The sequence below is a fragment of the Melanerpes formicivorus genome, unplaced genomic scaffold, assembly GCF_026170545.1.
Source record: "Melanerpes formicivorus ecotype bairdi unplaced genomic scaffold, bMelFor1.0.p_v2 SCAF_38, whole genome shotgun sequence".
Taxonomy (NCBI): Eukaryota; Metazoa; Chordata; class Aves; order Piciformes; family Picidae; genus Melanerpes; species Melanerpes formicivorus.
In genome coordinates, this window is record NW_027142390.1 from 2040573 (window position 1) to 2064206 (window position 23634).

At 42.8% G+C, this 23634-nt stretch overlaps 1 protein-coding gene across 9 annotated transcripts in view; it reads right to left on the reverse strand.

Moving 5' to 3' along the window:
• CACNA1D (calcium voltage-gated channel subunit alpha1 D) overlaps positions 1-20995 on the reverse strand; it is a 184241-nt gene extending 163246 nt beyond the window's left edge. For all 9 annotated transcript variants that reach the window (XM_068157789.1, XM_068157796.1, XM_068157794.1 and 6 more), the window contains exons 1-3: positions 20465-20995; positions 17898-18216; positions 15401-15506 (exon numbers count right to left, since the gene is read on the reverse strand). In XM_068157789.1, the coding sequence (XP_068013890.1) occupies positions 15401-15506; positions 17898-18216; positions 20465-20501 (462 nt within the window). In that variant the 5' untranslated portion in view covers positions 20502-20995. The remainder of the gene's footprint in view (positions 1-15400; positions 15507-17897; positions 18217-20464) is intronic.
• Positions 20996-23634: the final 2639 nt, after the last annotated feature.

Genomic DNA, 23634 nt, shown 5'->3' on the forward strand with positions numbered 1-23634 from the left:
ATAGATACAGCAACATATTATCAAGTAGTCATTGCATGTATTAGTGGAAAATATGGCAGCATTCAACTGTTACTGAAGTTGAGGGTAACTACTCACCAACTTCGACATGCTGGGAAGTATTACTACTCCAAACACTAAAATCTCACTATTTATTAAAAAAAGAATAAAAAATATCACCATGAGAAGAACAACTGCAGCAGGAAAAGACAGAGAATGAAATCTACGGAAGCCAGATGTATCGGTAGAATGAATATCCATGCAATGTATGACTCAACTTACAAATTAGGGACCCCATTCTCATAAATGTTTATCAAGCTAACAGTTACTAGCAGTAAATTCATGATTTTATAGAAACTTAATCCACCCTGATTTTTTTCCCCCAACGATTTTGCTGTAACATGTACTTTTTCTGCAGCTTTTCAAAGGAGTGAATTCTTCGGTCTTCCAGGGAGCACAGCCCTCAGTATTTAGCCTTTAGCCTAGAAGCAATGAAGTATCCCTAACATATTTATTACTCAAATGGCAAACAAAGAAATGTAGATTTCCTCTGATTTGAGACCAGGTACAGTAGTTGAATGACAAAAAGCCAGTTATTTAGAAAGGCAAATCTTATGTACAATATCCAAACTCTAAACTCGACTTGAAGTACAAGCCCCCGAGACTTTATACCCTACTCGGAGTTATAATAATTCAAACATTTAATTAATTCCAGCCTGAAAGCTGAGAACTTCTCTCCTCTGTGGGGGTTATGTATTTTTCATGTGATGGTAAGATCACAGCAGTTTATCACTCATTAGCTAAGTCCTTATATTGGAAGTGTCCTAGCTTAACACATCTTAACTGCCAGTAAAATCTATTAGTTTCACACATGCACAACCCTCGAAGAGGTGGCACGTGACAACTCTTTCTGCAGCTGGGGTCGTCTAGGAGCATCACCCAGCCATTTCTAATCAAGTCAGTACAGTAAGAAACACAAAGGCAAATTAATGTTTCATTTAAGGATAAACAGTAATTTTAAAATAAACATTTCAGCCTCAGTTTTCTCCTCTAGAGAGAATGATAATGTTCTTTAATGTTTTGATACACTTCACAGAATTTCATGCTTCACCCACAAGCCATAGCTAGAACTCACTTCTAGTGAAGCATCTACCACCATTACCTCTGCTGAGCTGTCAGATACACTGCAGAAAAGGCTTGTGTCTTCAAGTAATGCAGCTTCATCTGTAACATGCACCTAAGAACAGAACCTTTGACTTCTTCAAAACAGTTATGTCTCAAAACAGAATAGGCCCTTCTTACTTCCTGCTCTAAGCCAAGGTAAATGCTTGTATTAAACCATTTTTCATTTTTTATACACAAATACTCCACCAGAATCTGAAAAGAATTCCTAGAGTGACTTTCAAACTCAAGGATTTCACTTCAAGGATTTTCTTTCATACCAGTAGGACTTCAGCACTGCTTCTTACTCAGGACTAGAGTAACAGCAAGTAAAGTGGGGAAGTGTTCGCAATTTTGCAAGCCTTCCCTAAAAAACTCGAGCAAAGCTTTGTAGGGCATGTCCTGAAGTGCCCCTGCATATAGTAAACCCATGGCCTTTAAACTTGTGGCATTTTTTTTCCTCATGATTACTTCCCCAAAGCTTTAGAGGAGGAAGGATGGGAAAGTTTGTGCTGTTACACCCAAAGATTTTCCTCTCTTGTCTTCACCTAGTGAGAAGGGGTTAGAAACTGACAGTGCAGAAACAGTTGATGTTTCACCGTCCCGTGGTGAGAGCTGACCCTGTGTTGGAGTGTCTGGCACACTGAATCCCACTTGTCACTTGAGGAAACGCCTCCTCCAGACAAATCTGAGCCCATGTAGCTGCCTCTTGCCCAGGAAACTGAAGTATCTCTGTTCTCAGTGACCTCTCTAATGGTTCCAAAGAAAGCAGGCATCAGCACTACATAATTACAGACTATGAGTGTGCAGACAACAGCTATGAAGAAACACTCAAATTATGAGAGTTCTTTGATAGTCAATCATGCTTCCTATCAGTTCATATCCTTCAGGATTTATTTTACAGAAGGACAGAGGAGCTTCCACTACTTGCCAAGATTAGAAGTACATTATTATGGTGGAAATACTACCTTGGAGTCTCCACTACCAGCTTTCTTCTCAACATGAAGAATGAGAAAAAGTGAGGAAAAAAGGAATGAATAAGCAACTAAGTGAAAAATAGCCTGAGTACTTGGACCACTAGCACCCTAATTGTCCATCACATGTGCCAAGAACTTATTTTGAGATTATTGGCTAATAATAGGATACACAGGAGGAGATCTTAAACAAGCTCTCTGAAATGTCACACTGGAAACAAGAGTCTAATTTCAAGATTTAAATACTGGGTTTGTGGTTTTACACTTTTCCTTCCACATTCAGCAGAAGTGTGGTTTCCACATCTGATGGAAAAGTTTTATGGCCTCTTGCAGGAACTAAACCCTCTTTACATGTCTTGTACTTCCTAGCAGGCACATGGGCACATAGGTTTGATTTTTCTTTTCCCTGACTTAGAAACAATTGACTAGGTTGGAAGAATTAGAATTAACTAGTTTGGAAGAGACCTTTGAGATCATTGAGTCCAACCTATCACCCAACACTATCTAACCAACTAACCATGGCACCAAGCACCCCATCCAGCCTCTTCCTAAACACCTCCAGTGTCTACACCGTACTTAATGCCCTGTTCTTCCTAAGTCACATTTCTTCATTTCAAACAATTACCATCACAAAACAAAAACACCAAAAAATACCAACCCACCCCTCTCATTCACCAAACTATTTGCTTAGTTCTCAAACTAAAGTCCTTACAAGATTCCTGGAGTTTTCCCTAAGAGAGGTAGACACTACATCAGCCCTCGCACTCATCGAGTACAAGCAATAGTAACGTTCTGCACCTGAGCTTTCATACATACATTGAGTTATATTTAAAACAGTTTGGGGGCTAAGAACTATGTCATATTTAGACCAAAATTAATACTGCTGTAGAGGTTTCCAAAAATACTCTTGTCATCCATGTGTCACACATTCATGCTAAAAAACACCTTTGGTGGTACCATCCCCACCGGCCGGACAGTTCACATGAGCACATTTGCAGACACTCGAACTATCACACTTCCTTTTGCTCTGTGCAATTTCTACTGAGTGGGATCTTACCTGCCCTGGTTTCACTCAGGGATCACCTGTTCAAGGAAGTCACTGCACTTGGCAGCCAAACAAACCTTGAGGGGTGCTTGTGCTACCAGTGTAACAAATAGAAGCTTCCCATTAGCATTTTCAGATACACATGGAACACCGTATGGAAGCTCACTGTATCTTCTGAGACATCTAACATTAACTCCCCCAAATTTCCTTTCCTACTGCTGTTTACCTAAATGTCACTGCTTTTGCTGCATCACTATGGGAACAGTGGCTCTTCCTTCTGTTCCTGCATTGCCACTACCAATCACTTTTTCTCCACCAAAATTTGCTGCCAAAACATTCTACGTTCTCAAGCTTCAAATATAGCCTCTGACAACAAAATTCACCAGAAACTGCTCTCCAGAAAGCCAAAACATTTCCAAATAAAGACCAAAAAAAAATAATAAAAAAAGAAACTGTTAAGAGAATTCCTTAGATCTCATTCTAGTGTTCCTATGAACTGTATTCACTATAAATGAATGCTTCACAGCCTCAAACTTACTTTTCCTTTTGATATCCTTTTAGAACAGAAAACTATTTCATAGGTTGGAAATTAAAATACTAAGAAGGTAAATAACTTGTCCAAGAACACACAAGAAAGGCAAACCTGGGGGGGAGATCAATGCTCATTCCTTAAGTGTTCAGCTAGCATCTCACCTACCTTCTCTTACTGTTTTTGCTATGGCATAAAACCATTTTGTTTCTTTGACCCACATTATTCAGTGCTCCTTTTACATAAGGCAAGCAGTTCTCTAAGCATGAAAATTAATAAAGCCTCATCCCCACAGCCTGGTATTGGTTGATGAGTTTTGGTATGACATGTGGGCTCCTGCTGCAACATGCCTGTGGGGAAAAGAGAGAACATAAAGTTTCTCTCTCCTTCTCAAAAAAAAACAAGTAAAAATAACTTTGAAATCTTTGTTCCTGCTGCATTTGGTTGAAATCAGAGGCTCTCAGAAGTTACAGAGCTACATCACAACTTGTGGCCTATGCATTTTTCATCAACAGCGATGAATGCTCTCAGTCATGCAGTGCATAGGACAAACATAAATGTGAGAATCAGTTGACAATCTTCTGCTACAGGAGACAAAGTCCTCCAAAAAAAAGTCACAAAACTAACCTATGCTGACAGACTAGGTCTGTGCATGCCCACTCTACCTCTGTTCAATCTGCATTAACTACGGGTGTTAAGCTTGCAAAGCCTCCAGCCAGTTTCAGAGTTCAGGATAAGGTCTTCTTATGGTATTAAAAATACAGAGGGCATACACTTCTGTTCTTAAGATGGACTTACACCAAGACATCCATGACCATGCAAACATAAAACTGCCACTAAGGTAGCCAGTAAAATTAAACTGAAGTCCTATTGCAGTGAATTTCAGGTAAGTATCCCATTTAAGACAAAATGTGAAAATGCTTAAGTACCATCTACTTGATGCTACAATGGAGAGAAACTTCCTGCCCCACGCTATGCCATGAGAATTACAGCAGCTCAGGCACCTCAACAGCAGGCAGAGCTAGCTGCCTTCCACCACGAACACAAGCTAGTCACAGACTTTGCACCCGGAAGGATTCATCACTCAGAGTACAAACTGTAGTAAGCATCATTTAATACCTTGAGAACTCTAGGCACAGTTGGGTTAAGCACTGTTCCTTCTGAGCAGAGAACTTTTGTCTGGTTTTCTGAATTCAGTGATGTTAAGAGACTGAGAGCTTACTTTAAGATCCATATCATTTGCTAAGTTGCTCTCTTTCAGCCTTTTCCTGTGCTATAACAAGAAATTAATTACTGAACAATAAAAGCAACCTGAAACCAGAGCTAGAAAGTCACCTTGGGATGAAGATGAGCCTATAATTACTTAAATATCATTTCATGATTTCTGCTACACACCACTGGTATAGGTTTTAAAGGATTCTGGATGAGTATTTGAAAAAAGAAAAAAAATGTGATGACCTCATGACAAACCCATCAGAGAGAAAGCACTAACAAAATGTCTGAGAGATAAAATACAGCTTTGAGGTATTTGCTACTCAGTACCTTGGAAGAATTGCTTTTTTTCTGATTAGCTGAGTGGCATAAGATGCAATCTTGCTGGAGGCAGCTGCAGCCACCATCAGTCAACCCAGAAAAGTGTAATTATCAAATTACTGAACCTGATTAACGAACATTCCTCATGTTTATGTTCTTTGACTGGAAAGCCCTTTCCAGTCTTTATGCCACACATACCTCACTGGCCCTATATGCTGCTTTGTGCTACTGGACCTTTTGCAGAATAGTACTGAAATGTGACCTGGTTGTCCAGAACAAGATATTTAACCTGTCAAGTGTGATGAAATTCAACATACCACCTGGGCTTTGTATCATACGAAAAGAGGACATTGAAACAATTGACCAAATGAATCTGTGGGCTGAAGGACTTTTCTCAATTAAAATAAATCAAACAGTAGTTTCTTAGAAAATACACAATAAACTCAAAGATTAAATTCCAATCTGCAGTAAGTTCTTTGTCTAGCATCATCAGGGCAACAAAGTTGGTGAGGGGTTTGGAGCACAAGCACTACAAGGAGAGGCTGAGGGAGCTGGGGCTGCTTAGCCTGGAGGAGGCCCAGGGGACACCTTATTGCTGTCTACAACTGCCTGAAGGGAGGTTGTAGCCAGGTAGGGGCTGGTCTCTTCTCCCAGGCACCCAGCACCAGAACAAGAAGACACAGTCTCAAGCTGCACCAGGGGAGGTTTAGATGTTAGGAAGAAATTCTTCACAGAGAGAGTGATTGGCCATTGGAATGGGCTGCCCGGGGAGGTGGTGGAGTCACCATCACTGGAGGTGTTCAGGAGGAGACTTGATGGGGTGCTTGGTGCCATGGTTTAGTTGATCAGATGGTGTTGGATGATAGGTTGGACACAATGATCTTGAAAGTCTCTTCCAACCTGATCTATTCTATCCTATTCTATTCTGCTAAGCTGACCAACACTGATCACAGTCAGCAGTAAGTGGTTTACCACAGTAGCAAAGAGCAAGATTCATGTCCTTAATAAAGACATTATCAAAAGGAGTAATTCTACAACATTTCAAACTTGCAAGCAGCTCTCTGCCACACAAATAGTGACCACTGTGAGAAACATCATATAATGGCAACTGAGTTACACACTGTTCAAACCTTTAGCCATGCAGCTCAACTGAAGATGTGCTGGCATCATACTTTTTAATAGTAAATAATCAATCTGCTCATCATTTCAGTGGTGTGTATCAGTATCCATCACTACAGTGATTTTAGAGTAATACTGCCTACTAAACATTAAAAACAATTAAAAAGCCACATCCTGGTCAGTTGTGTCCATTTCATTGAAAGCATTATTTGCACAGTTCAGTTTTGATCATAAATCTCAAATCTTTAAAGTTTGCTTCAAATGCTGCAGTCAGGCACTTCTGTTTCTGAACAGAATCACGCTGGTTAATCAAGGCATTCTCCAAGAAGAATGGACCTCCAAGAGCACTTTTCTTCATACAAATTACTGTGGAGATACACAAACAAGAGCCACTGCTAATAGGTGAGATTTAGACAAGCAGGAGCTAAGCACATGCTCTCAATCTCTGAAGGGGGGATGATATTCTATTTGCAGTTCACTCAATGGAAACTTCATTGCAGAGAATTACACAATAACTGAAAACCTCCTAACATTGAAAAGCAAGCCTGCCATAATTAACATTCTCCCACTCTCACTATATATTCATTTAACCTTTCTTCATGACCCTGTCCTTCCAGATGGCCCAGCAAGAGAAAGGTTTTGGTGCATGACAGAATAAACAAATCTGACCTCTTGCAGAATTAATGGTCATGTCACACATTCAATGAACACCACTGAAAAACACTGAAAGCTCAACAGATAAGAAAAATTTTATCTGATCTTTTGAGGTGTCCAGGGAGCAGCCTTGGAAAAGCACCCAGAACTGCTCAGCAAGCCTTAACCACCACTTTCAAAAGCCATGGAACACAACTCAGTGGTATTGCAAAACACAGCACTCACATACATAGGCCATATAAAAAAAACCCACCCCAAACTAAACCCCCACAGGTCTCAGTGTATAACTCTGATATTAAGTATCTTTTCTAAAGACAGCAAGCATCCATATTCTGCATAACCTGGAGTCTTACAAGAGGTTTTACAAAGCAGAGCTAAGTAATATTTATGGCAATGTGCTTTTGGTGTGGCACTGATAGATGGCAACATGCAAGGATTCTCAATTCTAAGTGTTCATTTTTGGAGTAAAATCTTCAAAAGCAATCTTCAGGGTTTCCTTTGGCATAACAGCTATTGTCAAGTAATAAACCTGTAGATAAGTGTTTTGTTACATATATATGCTCAGTATTGCAGTCAATTACTAATTCACATGGTTTACATACAGTTTTATGAAGGTTTGCTCATGGAGCCTGCACTTTGGTCACAACAACCCCAAGCAATGGTACAGGCTTGGGGAAGAGTGGCTGGAAAGCAGCCTATTGAAAAAAGGATCTGGGGGTGCTGGTGGACAGCTGGCTGAACATGAGCCAGCAGTCTGCCCAGGAAGGCCAACAGCATCCTGGCTTGTATCAAAAACAGTGCATGCAGCAGGAGGAGGGAAGTGATGGTGCCCCTGTACTCAGCCCTGATGAGCCGCAGCTTGCGTACTGTGCTCAGCTCTGGGCGCCACAGTATACGAAAGACATTGAGGTTCTGGAGCACATCCAGAAAGGAGCAACAAGGCTGGTGAGGGGTTTGGAGGCCATGTGGTACAAGGAGTAGCTGAGGGAGCTGGGGTTGTTCAGACTGAAGAGGAGAAGGCTGAGTGAGTATCTTACTGCTCTCTACTACTACCTGAAAGGAGGTGGTAGTGAGGCCAGTGCTGGTCTCTTCTCCCAAGTAACTAGCAATAGAACAAGAGGAAAAGATCAACTAAATTGTGCCAGGGAGGTTTAGATCAGGCATTAGGAAAAACTTTGCAGCGTGGTGAGGCATTGGCACGGGCTGCCCAGGGAGGTGGTAGAGTCACCACCCCTGAAGGTGTTCAAAAAGCTGTAGATGTGGTACTTCAGGATATGGTTGAGTGGTCATGCTAGTTTGATTACTGTTTGAGACGACCTCCTTGAGCTCTTTCCCAGCCTTAGTGGTTGTATAACTCTACAGCTTTTTCCACAGCATTTAAAAATTAACTTTTTGTACAAAGTATTGTAATAGAGCAGCTGTACAAACCTGCAACTCAGCTTAGATTTGAATTACAACGATTTTTATGCTGAATATAGATATTTCCCATCAACCATTCAATTGCTACAGTAACTGATAAGATTATTCTGTGTATTTAGAAGCACTTGGATTTATATCTATTGTGACCAGTCTATAAAGTTTTGTACCTTCATCAAACAGGGAGTAAGGGAAAAGAAAGGCAGGGAATCACTGCTCCTCATAGCACAATTAAACTAAGGGGAAGAAAGCATTCTAGCACTCCAGCACTATCCTGTTTCTGAGACTGACTTCAGGCTATAACAGAAAAAAGATCTCTTTCTGGTGTGTACTGTATCTCCCTAGGCAGTTTGCCAGCAATGCACTAACAGCAAATCATTTTAAGGAGACACAAGCCCTTAGTAGGAATTCCCCATAGGAACAAGATTGCAACTTTGAACGTGGAAAAAACATTTCCTTTCAAATGGCAATGATTAAGTACAACTTCTTGTAAGGCCTGGTGGATTGGATAACTGAGAAGTTCTCTTGCATTCAAAAAATACAAAAATACTCTCTTGTTAATTCTAATTTTGTTTTTCCATTTTTTGTTCAGTGTCCTTAACTGAAACTTGTAAAACTAAGCTGTGGGCATTCCCATACCCTTGCACTCCCAACACCCAGTTTTACCTGTACTGAAGTAAATAGATCCTAAGCTGTACTGAAGCACACAAAAGAAAATAACTAACAAGGACTAGTTTATTATTCCCAAATCCCTACAAACCCAAGTGCCCTCTCTACTAATTGGAAATTACCAATGGTTTTGGTCATATCTTTCTCTTAGTAATGTCCCTCTTCCTAAGGGGGGAGCATGAAATACAATTTCTGCCTCATCCACTGGTAGAGGTGGACTTGATCCATGCAATTACCTTTGCCAAGAACATCCAAGAGCTATTTCATACTACAGGTCCAGTGCAGAGCAGACAGAATAGGCCTAGAAACTGGCTGCAGGACAAAGTGAGTATAAAACACCACCAGCTTGGGATGTGCATCTATTCTACAGAGCTGTGTATTACAACACAAAGGAAAATGCATGAACTAAATGCATTTCCAAAGGCATGAACTGCAGTGCATAATAATCAGACACTGCACTGTGACCCACCACATGCATACTGCTGGAAATTTTGGGCTGCCAGTAATATAAAAATAAATAAATAAATGTAAAGACAGGGCTAAGCACAACAGTACCAATTTTTTAATAAAGCCCTTGCAGAAATGTCCTCTATTAAGGAATTCTTGCAGTTGCATAAAGGTTCCTTACTGATGCACACTGTCTCACCTGATATCCATCAAGCAGCTCTACTATTCATTTTCAGAAGAAGCCAACTTGCTCCACTAGTTAAATAGTTACTTCATGTTTTCCTTTAATGAGGAAGTAGATCTCAGTGTAATCAATTAATATCAAAAACAGCAGAAAAAAATTACCAAACAATCCCTCAAAGCATTTACATATGCATACAAATACAAAAACTGATCAGAGAACTCAAGCCTCTTCATTGTTAGCTTCTGTGAACAGAAAAAGGACAGCTCCTAATATTTGGGGTTACTTTCAGATTTAAACTGCTGACCTTCTCTCAGGCCCTCCCAATTACACACACACAGTACTATCAATACATTTCACTGAATTGACTCAATCACAGAATGGCCTAGGTTGGAAGGGACCTCCGTGATCATCTACTCCATGGGCAGAGGCACCTCTCACCTAAGCTCGGTTGCCCAAGGCCTCATCCAATCTGGCCTTAAACACCACCAGGGAGGAGGCATCCACACACAAACACCCTAGACAAACTATTCCAGAGTCTCACCACCCTCATATTGAGGAGCAACTTCTTAACATCTAGTTTAAACCTACTCTCCCTCAGCTTAAAACCATTCCCCCTAGTCCTGTTGCTAGAAACCCTTACAGAAAGTCCCTCTCTAGTTTTAGGTACTGGAAGGCAGCTGTAAGGTCCCCCCAGGTTCTTCTCCAGGCTGAGCAACCCCAGCTTCCTCAGCCTATCCTCATAGCAGAAGTGCTCTGCAACATAAAATCCCTGTGCCATACCAGTTACAATTAAATCCAATATTTTTTAATCACTTTCAAATTAAGCTTTATAACATTTCCCCTTAGAAAGAATTAATCTTTGGTACCAGTTCTTAGGTGCCTGACTGCATACACACAAAACACTGTAATGTTTCCCTCATGTTTTCCCATGTGCAAATTCAAGTATTTTCAGTAGAGTCCAAATTGCCTTGCATCTTTCCTAAGAAGTATGCTTGGGTGACTTTATGACAGCTAAGAGAAACATTAGAGAAAGCATTAGCTGGGAAGCCAAGGTAGAAAATGATCAGACACACAGTATCAAAAAATTATTCAGAATGGACCTGTCCTAAGTGAAGGGAAAGACCCAGGCCCCAAAGACTGAGGTAGTAAACACAGCAAAGACAGCAGATGTATGTACAAAGCTTTCTGAAATACATCACAGAACATTTCACCATTAAGCAAATATCCTTACAATCATTTACTACACGACATTAAAATTAGTAACATTCTACACCAATGTTTTCAGGTAAGCTACACAGAGAGGACAACTGAGTGCAAGGTAAAAACCAACAACCTTGTCAATGGATGGATTAATTAGTCATGTAGCTTTAGAACTGAATGAGTCATAGGGTTGCTAATGAGATAAGGAAGCCTGACACCTCTAAGTCAAGAGTTCAGCCGGTTCTTAGAGTACTCTCCTGCTGTGCCCTAGATTGAAGGCACAACTAACAGTTCAGGGACAACACTGGCCTTCCTGTGGCTGAAAGATCCACCTAAAGCTGCTTAGAGAGGAAATCTTTTCCTGAAAGATAGGACACAAACATTATCTTTCTGTAAGAGTGTCCTCTACTATGGCTCTCCCAGTCCCAGCTGCCTGAGAGAAAGAAGAGAAGGTGCCCAGGACCATCACCCAGCCTGCTCTGTAATCACAGGCTGGAAAGACCTCCTTTTAAGGCTGGAAAGACCTTCTTTTAAGGCAGAACCTTCCTCTCAGAGAGGGCTCTCCACTGAAAATGGTCATCAGAAACAAGGTGGAAGAATCCTGCTCTCAGTGGCACAGTTTAGTTATCCTTTGTTTTCAGCCCTTCATGCATTAGGCTCAAGCCCTTTATTCACATGACTTTGCACTTGCCATCTTGCTGTAATTTATGCACATAAATACCCTAAAATACACAGGCTGTCAACTTCCTCAAGCAGCAGACTGCCATCAGTGTCTAGTCACAAGCGGCGCAGTACACCCAAAGCCAACTCAAGTTTTTACAGACTCTGCATGGGCAGGTGCCTTCCTACTGGTCACACCTACTTGGGGGGGAGGGGGGGGGGGGATAAAATTAATAACAAAACCTGTCTTGATCATGTCCAGAATCGAGACTTGTATTCTGCCAGTCTGCCTGAGCATTGAGAAGTAAGAAGCCCAGTGCTAGTCAGACCTAATGGGAAAGTCAGGAGCAGGCAAAGCACAGGAGAACAGAAGATGGTACAGCAGGATGATACAAGCACTGAAGTGGGAGAGTGAGACAGAGCAAAGTATGCTGCAGAAGAGGACAAACAGGAGAGTAAACACAGAAGGAAGCCAGATGATACAGACAATAGATAAGAAGAAAGAAAGAAAGAAGTGGGAAGTTAACGAAGAGATGAAGGGAAATGACATACTACAGATGGAGGGTTGGCGGGGGGCAGGGAGAAAAGACAGAAACAAGGGAAAGATATATTCAGGAAACCTGTCCTGCCAGAAACTGCTTCTTATCAAGCTCAGACAAGAAGCCCTGCCAAAAGAAGAGCTGAAATAAGCATGGAGAGTTAGGATCACCTGAAACTTCTTAAGACAGATAAAAGAAAGTGCATTGAAATATGAATTAGTGATTTTATGAAGATTTCAGCCTAGAGTACACTGCCCCTGTTCTGCTGTAAGAGAAAAATAACTGTTCTGGTTCAATAATAATTTCACACACATTTACCTGCAGAAGAACTGGGCCCACTTATTAAAGGAACTGATTAGAGGCTAATTATTAAGTAGAATTCAGGATCAAGCTCAGTAACTGTTTTTCCACTTCATTAGTCCGTATTACACTCTATACAGTATAGAGAAGATCCCTTCCTCTGGCCTCTCCTGGCACACACTAAAGACACATAAAGGTGTGCAAGAAGATAGCTGCAGTACACCCTCCACTCTCAGAATGGCAAAAAGGCAAAGCAAAAATCTAAGATTGTCTACCAAGATGAAAATAGAAATGATAATGGCAAGGTCTCCTACCCTAAAACATCAATGATTACCTCCTGCTTAACTTAGTCACTAATATCATGAAGAAACTTTTTCTTGCTTCCCTAAGTTATTATAGGTATCCTGTGTGCCACAGCACATTGCTGTCTGTCACAAACACTGCAATAATAACAACTTGCATGTCAGCAAAGATGAGGGACCAACACAGAGACACCCAAGTGTCCCATCCTTACACTTAGCTTGCAGTGGCAATGTTCTATAAACACAGGTGTGGAACCTTCTCACAGACATCCAGAGATATTTAGGACTGAAAACTGACTCCTGTTCAAGAATAACAGACACTGAAGATATTCTATATTTAAAAATAAAACCTAAATATGCATACATTTCATTAACTACTTCTCTCAAGACCCCATTTACCTGTTTCTTATGATCTGTTATATTTAGGGTTAATTTGTGCTAACATTTCTTTTGCTGTTACTCCTGCAACAAAGAATGGACTTTGTGTGAACTAGACACCACATGCTGAAACATTCATGAGAAAGTAAGAACAGGGCTCACTCGGGGCTCAACCAGCAGTTAGGTGGTTGACATATGGTCAGTGTTTCACTGGCTCAGTCAAAGACAGACGCAGAAATTTTATCTCAGGTTACTCTCAGTAGTCTTAAAATTCCATCATACAGAAGCTGTTTTCTAGCATCCCATCACAGTATCGCTAAGGTTGGAAGAGATCTCGAGGATCACAGAGAGGAATGAATAGCACACACCCCCTTGGATTGAGGCTGCCATTGCAGACTTCCTGAAGTCATACAGAATGAACTCTCCAACTGCTCAAATTCTCATACACACAAGCAGTCTTCTCCCTAGCAAGAGCAAAGCTGGAAAAGTTGCCATTTCTAGCTCTCACTTACCAACCTTCCACCGGTTTTTTTTTTGCCCTCTGGTGCCACAACTTCCTCTACCCATGGCTGATTACAAATTATGTATGTTATGTATTCACCAAAAAAAAACCCAACCAACCCAAACCTCACATGCATAAATACTTAACTCTTCTGCTTACAAACAAAACTTTAAAGAAAAACCAATGAGCCAGTTCAGCCTGGTACACTTCATATACATTGTAAGGGGGGTGTTTGAGACCATTACAATGGATAAGCATCCTTCACATATATATGTGTGTATATGTATATATATATATATATATATATATATATATATATATATATATGAAATATGTGCCATTTATTTTGGCTTAGACAAACCTGGCAACATTAAAAAAAACCAAACCAACACAACATACCAGGGATTAAAATGTCCATTTCTTCCTAAATCCTAGCACACTGTGGAATTAGGTCAAAAATACCCAGACGTTAGTCTACCCAAACCAATGCTGAAAACGTTTCTTTCGAAACGATTAGCCTCTGACACAAGTAACTGCTTTACCCTTTTCATCTAAAGCTTTATGAAATTAGTTATTAGCGGATCTCCTGGTGGACTGACAGCTATGGAGATTTGTGCCCTGAATTTCTCAGGGGAATCAAAAAAAAAAAGCAAGCAAGGGGGGGTTGGGGGAAAAAAGGATAAAGGCTGCTGGCTGGCTAGATGCACAGCTGCATAAATCATTCTTTACATTGACCTGAATTATTCTGCCTAGCCCCAGCATTTTGTTGTTGCTTGCATTTGCTTAATCTTGATAAACAAAAAGAAATCTATATAAAATGGGTCACATGGCACAGCATCACTTTTAGGAAAACAAACAAGCTTTTACACTACAAATTACACAAATATGCTCACAAATGGCAGACTTCATGTCAACCTCCATTTTCCAGGTAAATAAATCCAAAGTTTTAAGCTTATTGGTATCCAGTTCTTTATTTTGTGAACAAGCCTCACATCCCCCTCCCCCCCCCCCCAAAGTCACACAGAGATCGAGTGCACAGACCCTCTGAACTCCACTGTTCCAAGGTGGTGTTTCACATAAACAATTAAATTATTGCAATGTAATTCATTATTGCCCTTGAGTGCAACAGTTTTTGTAAGTGAACAGGGGATTAAAACAATTAGTTCTCATTGTTGTTTTCAGGCACCATGCCAGTATACTACTTGCAATGGAAGAAATACATCTCTACACATGACTTAACTGCAGTGTCATTCCTTTTCTGGGATCACTTACACCAGCAGTGACTGCTTTAAAATTCCCATTGATGTTCCTACCATTTGAAAATATATTCATGTAAAAATTCTCACCATACTCTCCTTGAAAACTGAAGTATCTAATCAAATACACAGTTAAATAATGCCACTCAAAATTGAAAACAGACTAGACAAGTAGGCTGAAAAAGCCACTATAAAACTTCAGGACTGAACCAAGTGTCAGAAACACAGTAACAGCTAGTAAATATATTTAATCAACATTAGGTGATGGGAGCTAAAACTTAAGGTTTTGTACCACACAAATAGAAATATACATGCAGCATACATGCTGAAAAATCTGATTTTAAACACATAAGGAAGCACACATTAAACACTGAAAAAACAGCAAAGTATTTCATATGCATCTTAAAGCATCACTGTACACCAATTGCATTTTACTAAATTATCCATAGGTAATACAGTCTGAAATACAAGCAGCTAACCACAACCAAGTTCCCAGCACAGCAAACTCACAAAATAAACACTCAGGAGGACTTACCAAATTGTGATTAGTTGAATTAGAATCATCTTCTGGGAATGGGATGTAAACAGCTAAGGCCACACAATTGGCAAAAATAGACAGTAGTATAAATATGTCAAATGGTCTGGAAAATCTTGTTAAGGAATTCATGAACACTTTTAAGACTACTTGTCCTTTCAGCATCAACACTTGTGGAGTCTTACTTTTAAGGTACTTTTCTGAATGAGAACTATGACAGACATTCTATCCCCATTAACTATACCACTAGACTGTATTATTTTTCATCACAATGATCTCTCAACATTCTCTGGAAAACTATTACTCTGGCTGCCACGGAGTACTTTATGTTAAATTCCAGAGATGGATAGAATTAGACACTCTTCAATCAATTTGTAGGTCATCATGGTGGGTAAGGAATCCTATCTGATCTGTTCTGTCCTCATATCTCATGTAAGCCTCAAATGTTAATACAAATGTGTTTGTCCAACAAAGGAAAATCATTTGGGCTCTAATTTGCAGTAGGATATGAGAAAGACTCCCAGCAAATCACAACTGTTCCCCTGTATGAGAGTTAGAAAGCTGTGCAACAGACAGGAAAATTCTGAGCCCCCCTTTCTGTCCCTGAGCTAGATTCCTGAACAATTTTGTTCTGGCCAGGACAATGAAAGTTTAGGTGAGCAGACTGGGGAATGAAGTTATTTTCCTGGCTTGGTAGCCACACACTATACCTGACAACAGCATGAATTCAAGATGCATATTTTATGCCATATCTGGATGACAGCAGCTGAAACCTAGAGATATCCTTTGTCTTCCAGAAAGAAAAACACATCTTCAAATTAATGCCTATGAAGCCCCCTTTCCCTCCCCCATTAGTTTATAATTAATTTGCCTTTCCTCCAAAATATTTCCTTTTCTTCTAACTACAGAGCTACCCAGATGACCCTACTCCTGGAAGCTTGTAAAGGGAGTATTGTGAACTCCAGCTATAATTCTTGACATCCTTTACTCAATTCAATGAACAACTTCCTAGTGCATGTCTATAGCAGTACCATAAAAGAATGAGGGAAGAGTACTGCATATACTCAAAGGCATATTTTTGTTAGTTTAAAATGCTTTTCCTGAAAACAACCAAACAAGTCCTACAAAGCCCATGTGCCCTTTAAGATCTGTTAAATTTTGTTTGTTGTCTTACAAAAAGTTTGTTACTCAAGGGGTGAGCTTATATTCACAAAGCCTATCAATATCAACAGCTGCCATGGTGTGTACAAAACAGAAGTGGCAACATGAACCTTGACATGCAGCATGTTCCAGACTGAAATGAACAAAGCATACCAATGCAAGACTGACAACCTTGCTTTATGAGGTAGTGCTACTGGGACACATTCAGCCCTGAGTATTCCACTTTAGATCCATAGTAATTTCATTTAACTGACCTTAGCCAAGGAGAGACCAATTTACTGAAATTATTTGGACTTCTACCAGTTTAAATGAAAGCAGAATCTTTAATTTGCAATTGAATTATGTTCAAAGAATGGAACAAACCAAGCCCCATAAATGAGTAACAGTGCCTACTGCCAGGTTGGCTGTTATATTTAACAAAGTGAGTTTTACTTCAGTAATCTGCTCTCTTGAGCAGCTGTTTCCTGTTACAGAGATGTTGCCATGGCTAATAGGCAAACATTTTCCTCCTCATACCTCAACAAAAATGTTTTCTATTTCAAATCATTTCTTGGGAATTAAATATACCAAATCAGCACGCTATCAGTTCTGTCAGGAATCCACGTACTTCCACATCACAAGCGCTGCGCTGAAGATAAAGCAATCCTTCCCAGCATCCCAGTCATGACTACAGAGCAGCATCTGTGATCTCCTATCTACAGATGTACATGCTTCCAAATACGTTTGGTGGTAGACATACCTTGTGAAAGTTCAGGAGATTAACATATTTCGGACACTTGTATGTACTTAGAGCAAGCCCTTGGCTTAGTTAAAAATCTTTCCTACTTCTAGTACTCAGAAAAAGAATCTTTTTAAAAAGATTTCTACATCTGACTCATTTGCCCTGATGGTAATACATCAAATTGCAGCACGGAAGGCATAGGTTTGACATTTTAGGTCATCTCCCAGTCGAGTGCTAGGTGCATCTCTGTCCATTCAAACTTATTTAGAAGGGCAGCAAATGCAATATAGGTATTTGCTGCAATATAAGGTGATTTTATAACTCCATGAAGTTCTGAACATTTCCCCCCCACCTCCTCCAAGAAAAAGAGAAAGAGCTGTGAGCTCCCCTCTGACTTTAAGACAGCTACTGAGGTAAAATTACATTATTCATCATTATGATACAGCAATTTAAGCAAAATTAACTACCATCAACATTAATGACCATTACCTACAGGTGCAAGTGAACTAATGTGTTAGCTCCAGTGCTGTAAGAGATGCTGTAAAACAACCCCCTCAAAGTAATCAGAAAAGGCAAGGAACAGGTTGTAACAAATGAAACTGTGTGAAAGGATACTTCCATTCTACTAGACTAATGCAGGCTCTTCGTATTGGGTTGTTGAGAGATAAACAGAAAAGGGCACGGGGTGGCCGACTATTAGATGTATTACCCTGTTTTTTGCTCTTGGCATATTGCTGGCGTTTTCTTTGGGACAGAGATCCTACAGGCTGGGCTGTGGTAGTACTCATATTTTGGGCAGCCTTTGCTTGTCTAGCAGCATCGATTGCAGCTTGCCAAGATAGAACAGTTTGCTTGGATGGTGCTGAACTGTTTGACTGAATAGCTGGTCCGTCACCAGGGAGAGGGATTCTGGTGCTACTTGCATAGTTCACCTCTGTGGGACAGAAAGAAACAAAAAAAAAAAGGACTTGTTTACAAATTATTAATGTTTTTACACTAAAATGCATCACTATTTTTAACCAAAAGATTACTTTGAGACCTCTCAGCAGTGTGATGCTGCCGTTGTATATAAAACAGAACACAAGTGTATGCAGATATGCCAATGCCTGAACAACCACAGAAAATGTTCAGGAGTCATCACTGTAACTTCAAATTTAGTGCAAGCATCCATACACAAACTCTTCACATTTGATCCTGCTTACTGCATTCCTTCCTACCTGGATACCAGCTTTCTTGTCATCATGTGCATCCATGAAAACATAGCTACTCCTTAAGATCAACTTTGCAGTAGCACTGCATTTACTATTTTCTCACTTTTCTCCTCATTTGGGGAAAAAATAAGTAGTTGTTCAAATTTTTTATGCACCATTCAATTAAGTACAACCCACAATGGGGCAGGAAGAGAAGGGAAGTCCTGTAAACACCTTAAATCTTGCCCTGGTCTGCATTCTGAAAGAACAAGTGGATGCCTCCCACAAGTGAAAAACATCCATTATCGTCTGCTGGCAAAGAGGCTGATAAACCACTGGCAGTTTGAACGCTAAGAATCACAACCCTGAAACCACTGTAGAGGGATGGGCTTTGAATTTGTTTTTTCACCAGGATCTACAAAACAAGCTACATCTTCCAAATAACACTGAAGTCTCCTTTATCCAAATGACAGCTGAGAAGCCAACCACCACCTCCTCGCAAGGATCCTTCCTCGCGAGCTCTCTGACTAGAGCAACAGACTCTACTCCTACATGCACCTGTAGGAAGGAGAGACTCCTAAGTGCAATTCAAAACTTGAAGATGCCTGGGTGGGGAGAAAAACATGGAGGAACGGCACCAAATACGTTCTGGGAATTAGGGCTGGCGAGGCAGGATGACTGTGAAATGGATCTAGCCAGGCAGGGGAGGAAAATAGCTCCCCAGCCATCGCTGCTCGTCAAGCAGCAGAGCCTCAAAAAGCACACCCCTCCTCTTCCAGACGCGGGGAACAGACCCGGAGGAAGACGCGAGAGCCGCGAACATGCGTGGATGCGGACGCGGACGCGGACGCGGACGAGCCCGGCCTCCGCGTCCCGCCGCCCCGCGCCACTGCTGCCCGCCCCGGGGGCGAGGGGCCGCGGGAGCACTAAGATGGCTCCCAGGATGGCGGCGGGGGCACTGAGGGGGTCACACCGCGGCCCGCGCGCCTTGCCCACGGGGGCGGCCGGGCCGGCGCGGGGACCCGGCAGCAGCGCTGCGAGCGCTGGCCAGCGGCGAGCGGGCGGCGCATCAACAGCTGTGTGACACGGGGGATACAGCCGACACGGGGGACACAGCCGCCTTGGGGGCGGGCTGGCACAGGGGCAAAGGTGGGGATCGTTTCTGCAACACCTCGCTAGAGCATCCTCGCTTACCACCCTCCCCCCCCCCCCCCCCCCCCGCTTTTTTTTCCCTCTAGATGAAAAAAAGCAATGGCACAGCCATCTCCCCCGCCTTCCGCCTGCCCTTTGGGATGCCACGAAACGCGAAATAAACCACCCACCCATTCATCTGTCTATCCATCGTCTTTTTAAATCGATAGTTGAAAGGAAAACAAAGCCTGGGTGCCTGCGTTCCCCCAGGGGAGCCCCTGCCCCCCGACACAGGCGCAATCACAAACTTGCTGCTAATTGACAAGAGAGGAATCGTTTAAAAACAACAGTGGGGGACGTGGCAGCGCCGGAGCCCGCCGGTGGAGGGGATTAACACCAACCGCCCGGGCTCTCGCCCCGTGCTCCCGACAGGGGCTGGGCACATCGCTCCCACCGCGCTGTCCTCACCCCCGCTGCCCACCCGCCCCTGCGCGCCAAAGCCCCTAGGGCATCGCATCTCTGGACAGGTTATCCACAATCACACAAATAAGAGAGGAACGCAGACCGAGCTGTGTCCTCCTGTGCGGCCAGCTAATATTAATGGCCTCAGGTCAAGCGACAGACACGCACACGCCGCCGGCAGCACCTCATCTTGCCTTCAACTCATTCCCTGTCCTTCCCTGTCCCTCCTCGAACCCAATCGCTCATACCTTCCCCATCCCAAACCTCTCCCATCCTCAACCCTCTCCTTAATCCCCCCCAATCCCCGACTCCCAAATCCCTCATAAATCCTCCCCCGCCCCCTTCCCTCCCTACAGCTCCGGGCACACCGCTGCCCTTGGTGGTTGCTCCGGCTCTTACCTTCGGGGTGCTGCTCCGGCTGCTGTTGCTGGTGCATTGTTGCCACTTTCTCCAGTGTGAGAGAAAAATGGGGGGGAAAAGAAAAAAAAAACCAAAAACCAAAAAAAGGGCAGAGAGGGCCCCCCCACCCCGAGCCAGGTGTGCGCTGCCCGCTGCGCTCCCCGCTACCCGACCCCCATGGTAGTGACTAGCGACGTGCGAGGGGCTGCTCCTCCGCCTCCTCCGGCTGCTGCTGCTGCTTCGCCGCTGCCAAATCCTTCAGAGTTTGGGCCAACATGACACTCACATCCGGGTGACACGGGATCTCTCCATCCCTAGCAACCCGGCTGCCGCCGCCACCGCCTGCTCCTCAGTCCCCCTCCTGCTGCCGCTGCCTGCTCCTGGATCCCCCTCCTCCTGCCGCTGCCTGCTCCTCCTCAGTCCCCCTCCTGCTGCTGCTGCCGCCTGCTCCTCGGTCTTCCTCCTCCCGTCGCTGCTCGCCGCCGCCACAGGGTTAACTCCCTCGCTGCTGCTACCGCCACCTGCTGCTGCCGCGCTCCCGCGGCCGGGCCGGGCGGGGGCGCGGAGCCGCTCTCTAATCGCCTGGAGCTCCCGCAGCCGCGAATAGAGCTGCCGCTGCCGCTGCCGCCGCCTTAACCCCTTCGCGGACGCGCAGCAGCTCCTGCCGGCCGGACTCCTGCTCCGCACGCCAGCTTCCCTGCCGCTGAGCCCTCCCTCGGGCACCACTGCTCCACAGCTGTGTCCTTTTCCTGCACACAGTCAGCTGATATTAGTAGCCTTGGGCTCGGCCCCGCCGCCAGCCGTCCTGCTCTGGGGCCACGCAGCGTCCCGCGGACTCCCGCCCGCCATGAGCCTTTTCCCTTCCCATCCGACTCGGCAGGTACTGGTCGGAGTAACGCTCGGGACACCACCGAGACCTGGGCGGCTTTAACAGACACACTCACTCCGGCCACTGCGTCCCTCGCCATTGACAAGCCACGTCCCACCTTCCCCGTCCCACGCCACTCCCCGGCTTTGCGTCTCACCACGCGGGGCCCACGCTCAGCTTCTGCCTTCACCTCCCGGGAAAGCCAAATCGATTAATCCAGCCCTGAGCGCTCCTCTTTCCAAGTCAACCTGTTGGAACGCTACCATCCCGACTCCAGGCTACCTCTGAGATTGTCAGAGTTAATCCAAATAATTTCAGTAAATTTGACCATGGCGGGGAGGAAAAACAAACAAACGAATACACACCACCCCAAAAAACAAATGTTGTTACCTTTCACACTGCAGAACCCTAAAACGTTCATTTAGGTTCTGGTTTTGTTTCATTGGTCTTTAAATCGCTTCAGCAGTCCTGTGCAAGACACACATGGCTGGAGGGGCTGTCAGGTGTGCTGCAGAGGGGGGATACTCAGCACAGCTGTCTCCAGTTACTGCAAGGTGGCAGTTCAATCACTACAGAAAGTAATTAATGCAATAGAAGATAGAATATAGACATACACATTCAAGACAGAATTGATGCTTCAAGATTCGTTTTCTCTGCAGTGAGTGCCTTTCAATATATTTAAGAGTATTTCAGGATACTCTTTTGAACAAGACATGATCAAACCTGATGGGTTTGAACCTAGCTTTGACAAAAGTGGTACTTTGTTAAGAAAACATTTCAGAAAAGCTATTTCTACTAGCCTTTGCCTCTAATACTTCCTTACTCAAGTCCTTGTCTGCTGTTCTAGCCATCCTTCAGCCACAACCCTCTCTATCCAATTACTAGTAAAAAGCAGCTACATGCAGTAGTTAGAAGAGGAGCAATAAAATCTTAACACTGCCAATAATCTCTGGGGACCTGGTGAAGAATGTTCATCCTCTAGCTTTGTAAGCTCTCTGTTAGATGGAGCCTATCCCTTTTCCTGTTACCTTTGTGACTGAATGGATAAAAATAAAAACTAGCACTAAGGCTGGTTTATAGATAAGTCCTTTGAAGAGAGAAAACGCCAGTGCCACCTCCTAACTTCAGCTCCTGCACTTCCTTTTTCGTAGGCTTCCAACCCGATGATTGCAGTCCTGAGTCAATCTGGTTTGGTTTAATCGGGAAGGTACCACTGCCACTTGACAGGTTTCTCTCATTACAGCACATGTTTTTTTCCAAATTAAGACTGTCTACTACATACTGAGGCACTTGCCTTAAATGTCCATGAAAGTCACTAGAGCTTCTTTTCTCAACAGTCAGATATTTAGGTGTCAAAAATGTTTGGTACATATTCAAAAGTGTCTAAATCCAGACTAGTTGCCTAACAACCACTGCAGGCAGTGGAAATAGGGACCTAAGACACTCAGCAGGAGTAACTGATTAGCCTGCTTAGGCACTTTGCAAATTTCAACTTAGGTATCTAAATCATGGTTTTTAAATGAGTCTTAGGAGGTTGAGCACAGAGGCACTATTGAGTGATTCATAATAAATAAGGCCTGGATCTAACATAAACAAAAAGCATCGCATAGAAAAGGGCTGCTTCCCTTGCCAATGTTTGAATGAAATTCCTGCACTATGGTCTGCCTCACATCTATTTTCCAATCATCAGCCCTTACAACAGTCCATGGCAGCATGGACTGGAAGCTACAAACTTCATAAGCCTCCCAATAAATCTGTGAAACAGAATAAAATTCTCACTGTTGGTCCAAGCCTGTAAGTACGTATTTCTGCAAATTTCATCAGCTAACTGGCTCTTTATTGCCAGAGCCAGTTGTCTGCCATATTTCCAAAGTCAAATTATAGTGAAAACATAAATGTAAATCCATTCATAAAGTTTTGAGAAAGTATTCAAGAACACTGATGCTATTTAGACAAAAGTGCTAATTACCATACCCATCAGTCCTCTCTTTCTTCTAGAAAGGAGTCAAATTATTTCACCAGGATTCACTTCTATTCCTCTTTTATATCCCTTTGATATTAATTTGCTCATTCCTGGATGAAATGGCCAGCATTGTATGGATGTGTTAGAATATGTACCATAATAAGTGATAACATTGGAATGGAAACAACCACTATTCAGAGGAAAAAGTAAAAGAAGTATCATACACTCTGCTGCACCATATTCAGTGTGTTTCCTTTATACACTAAAGGATGGTAGAGCAGGGAAAAAAACACATTTATTATTATTATAATAAATTTATTGCAGCCTTGCAACTAAATT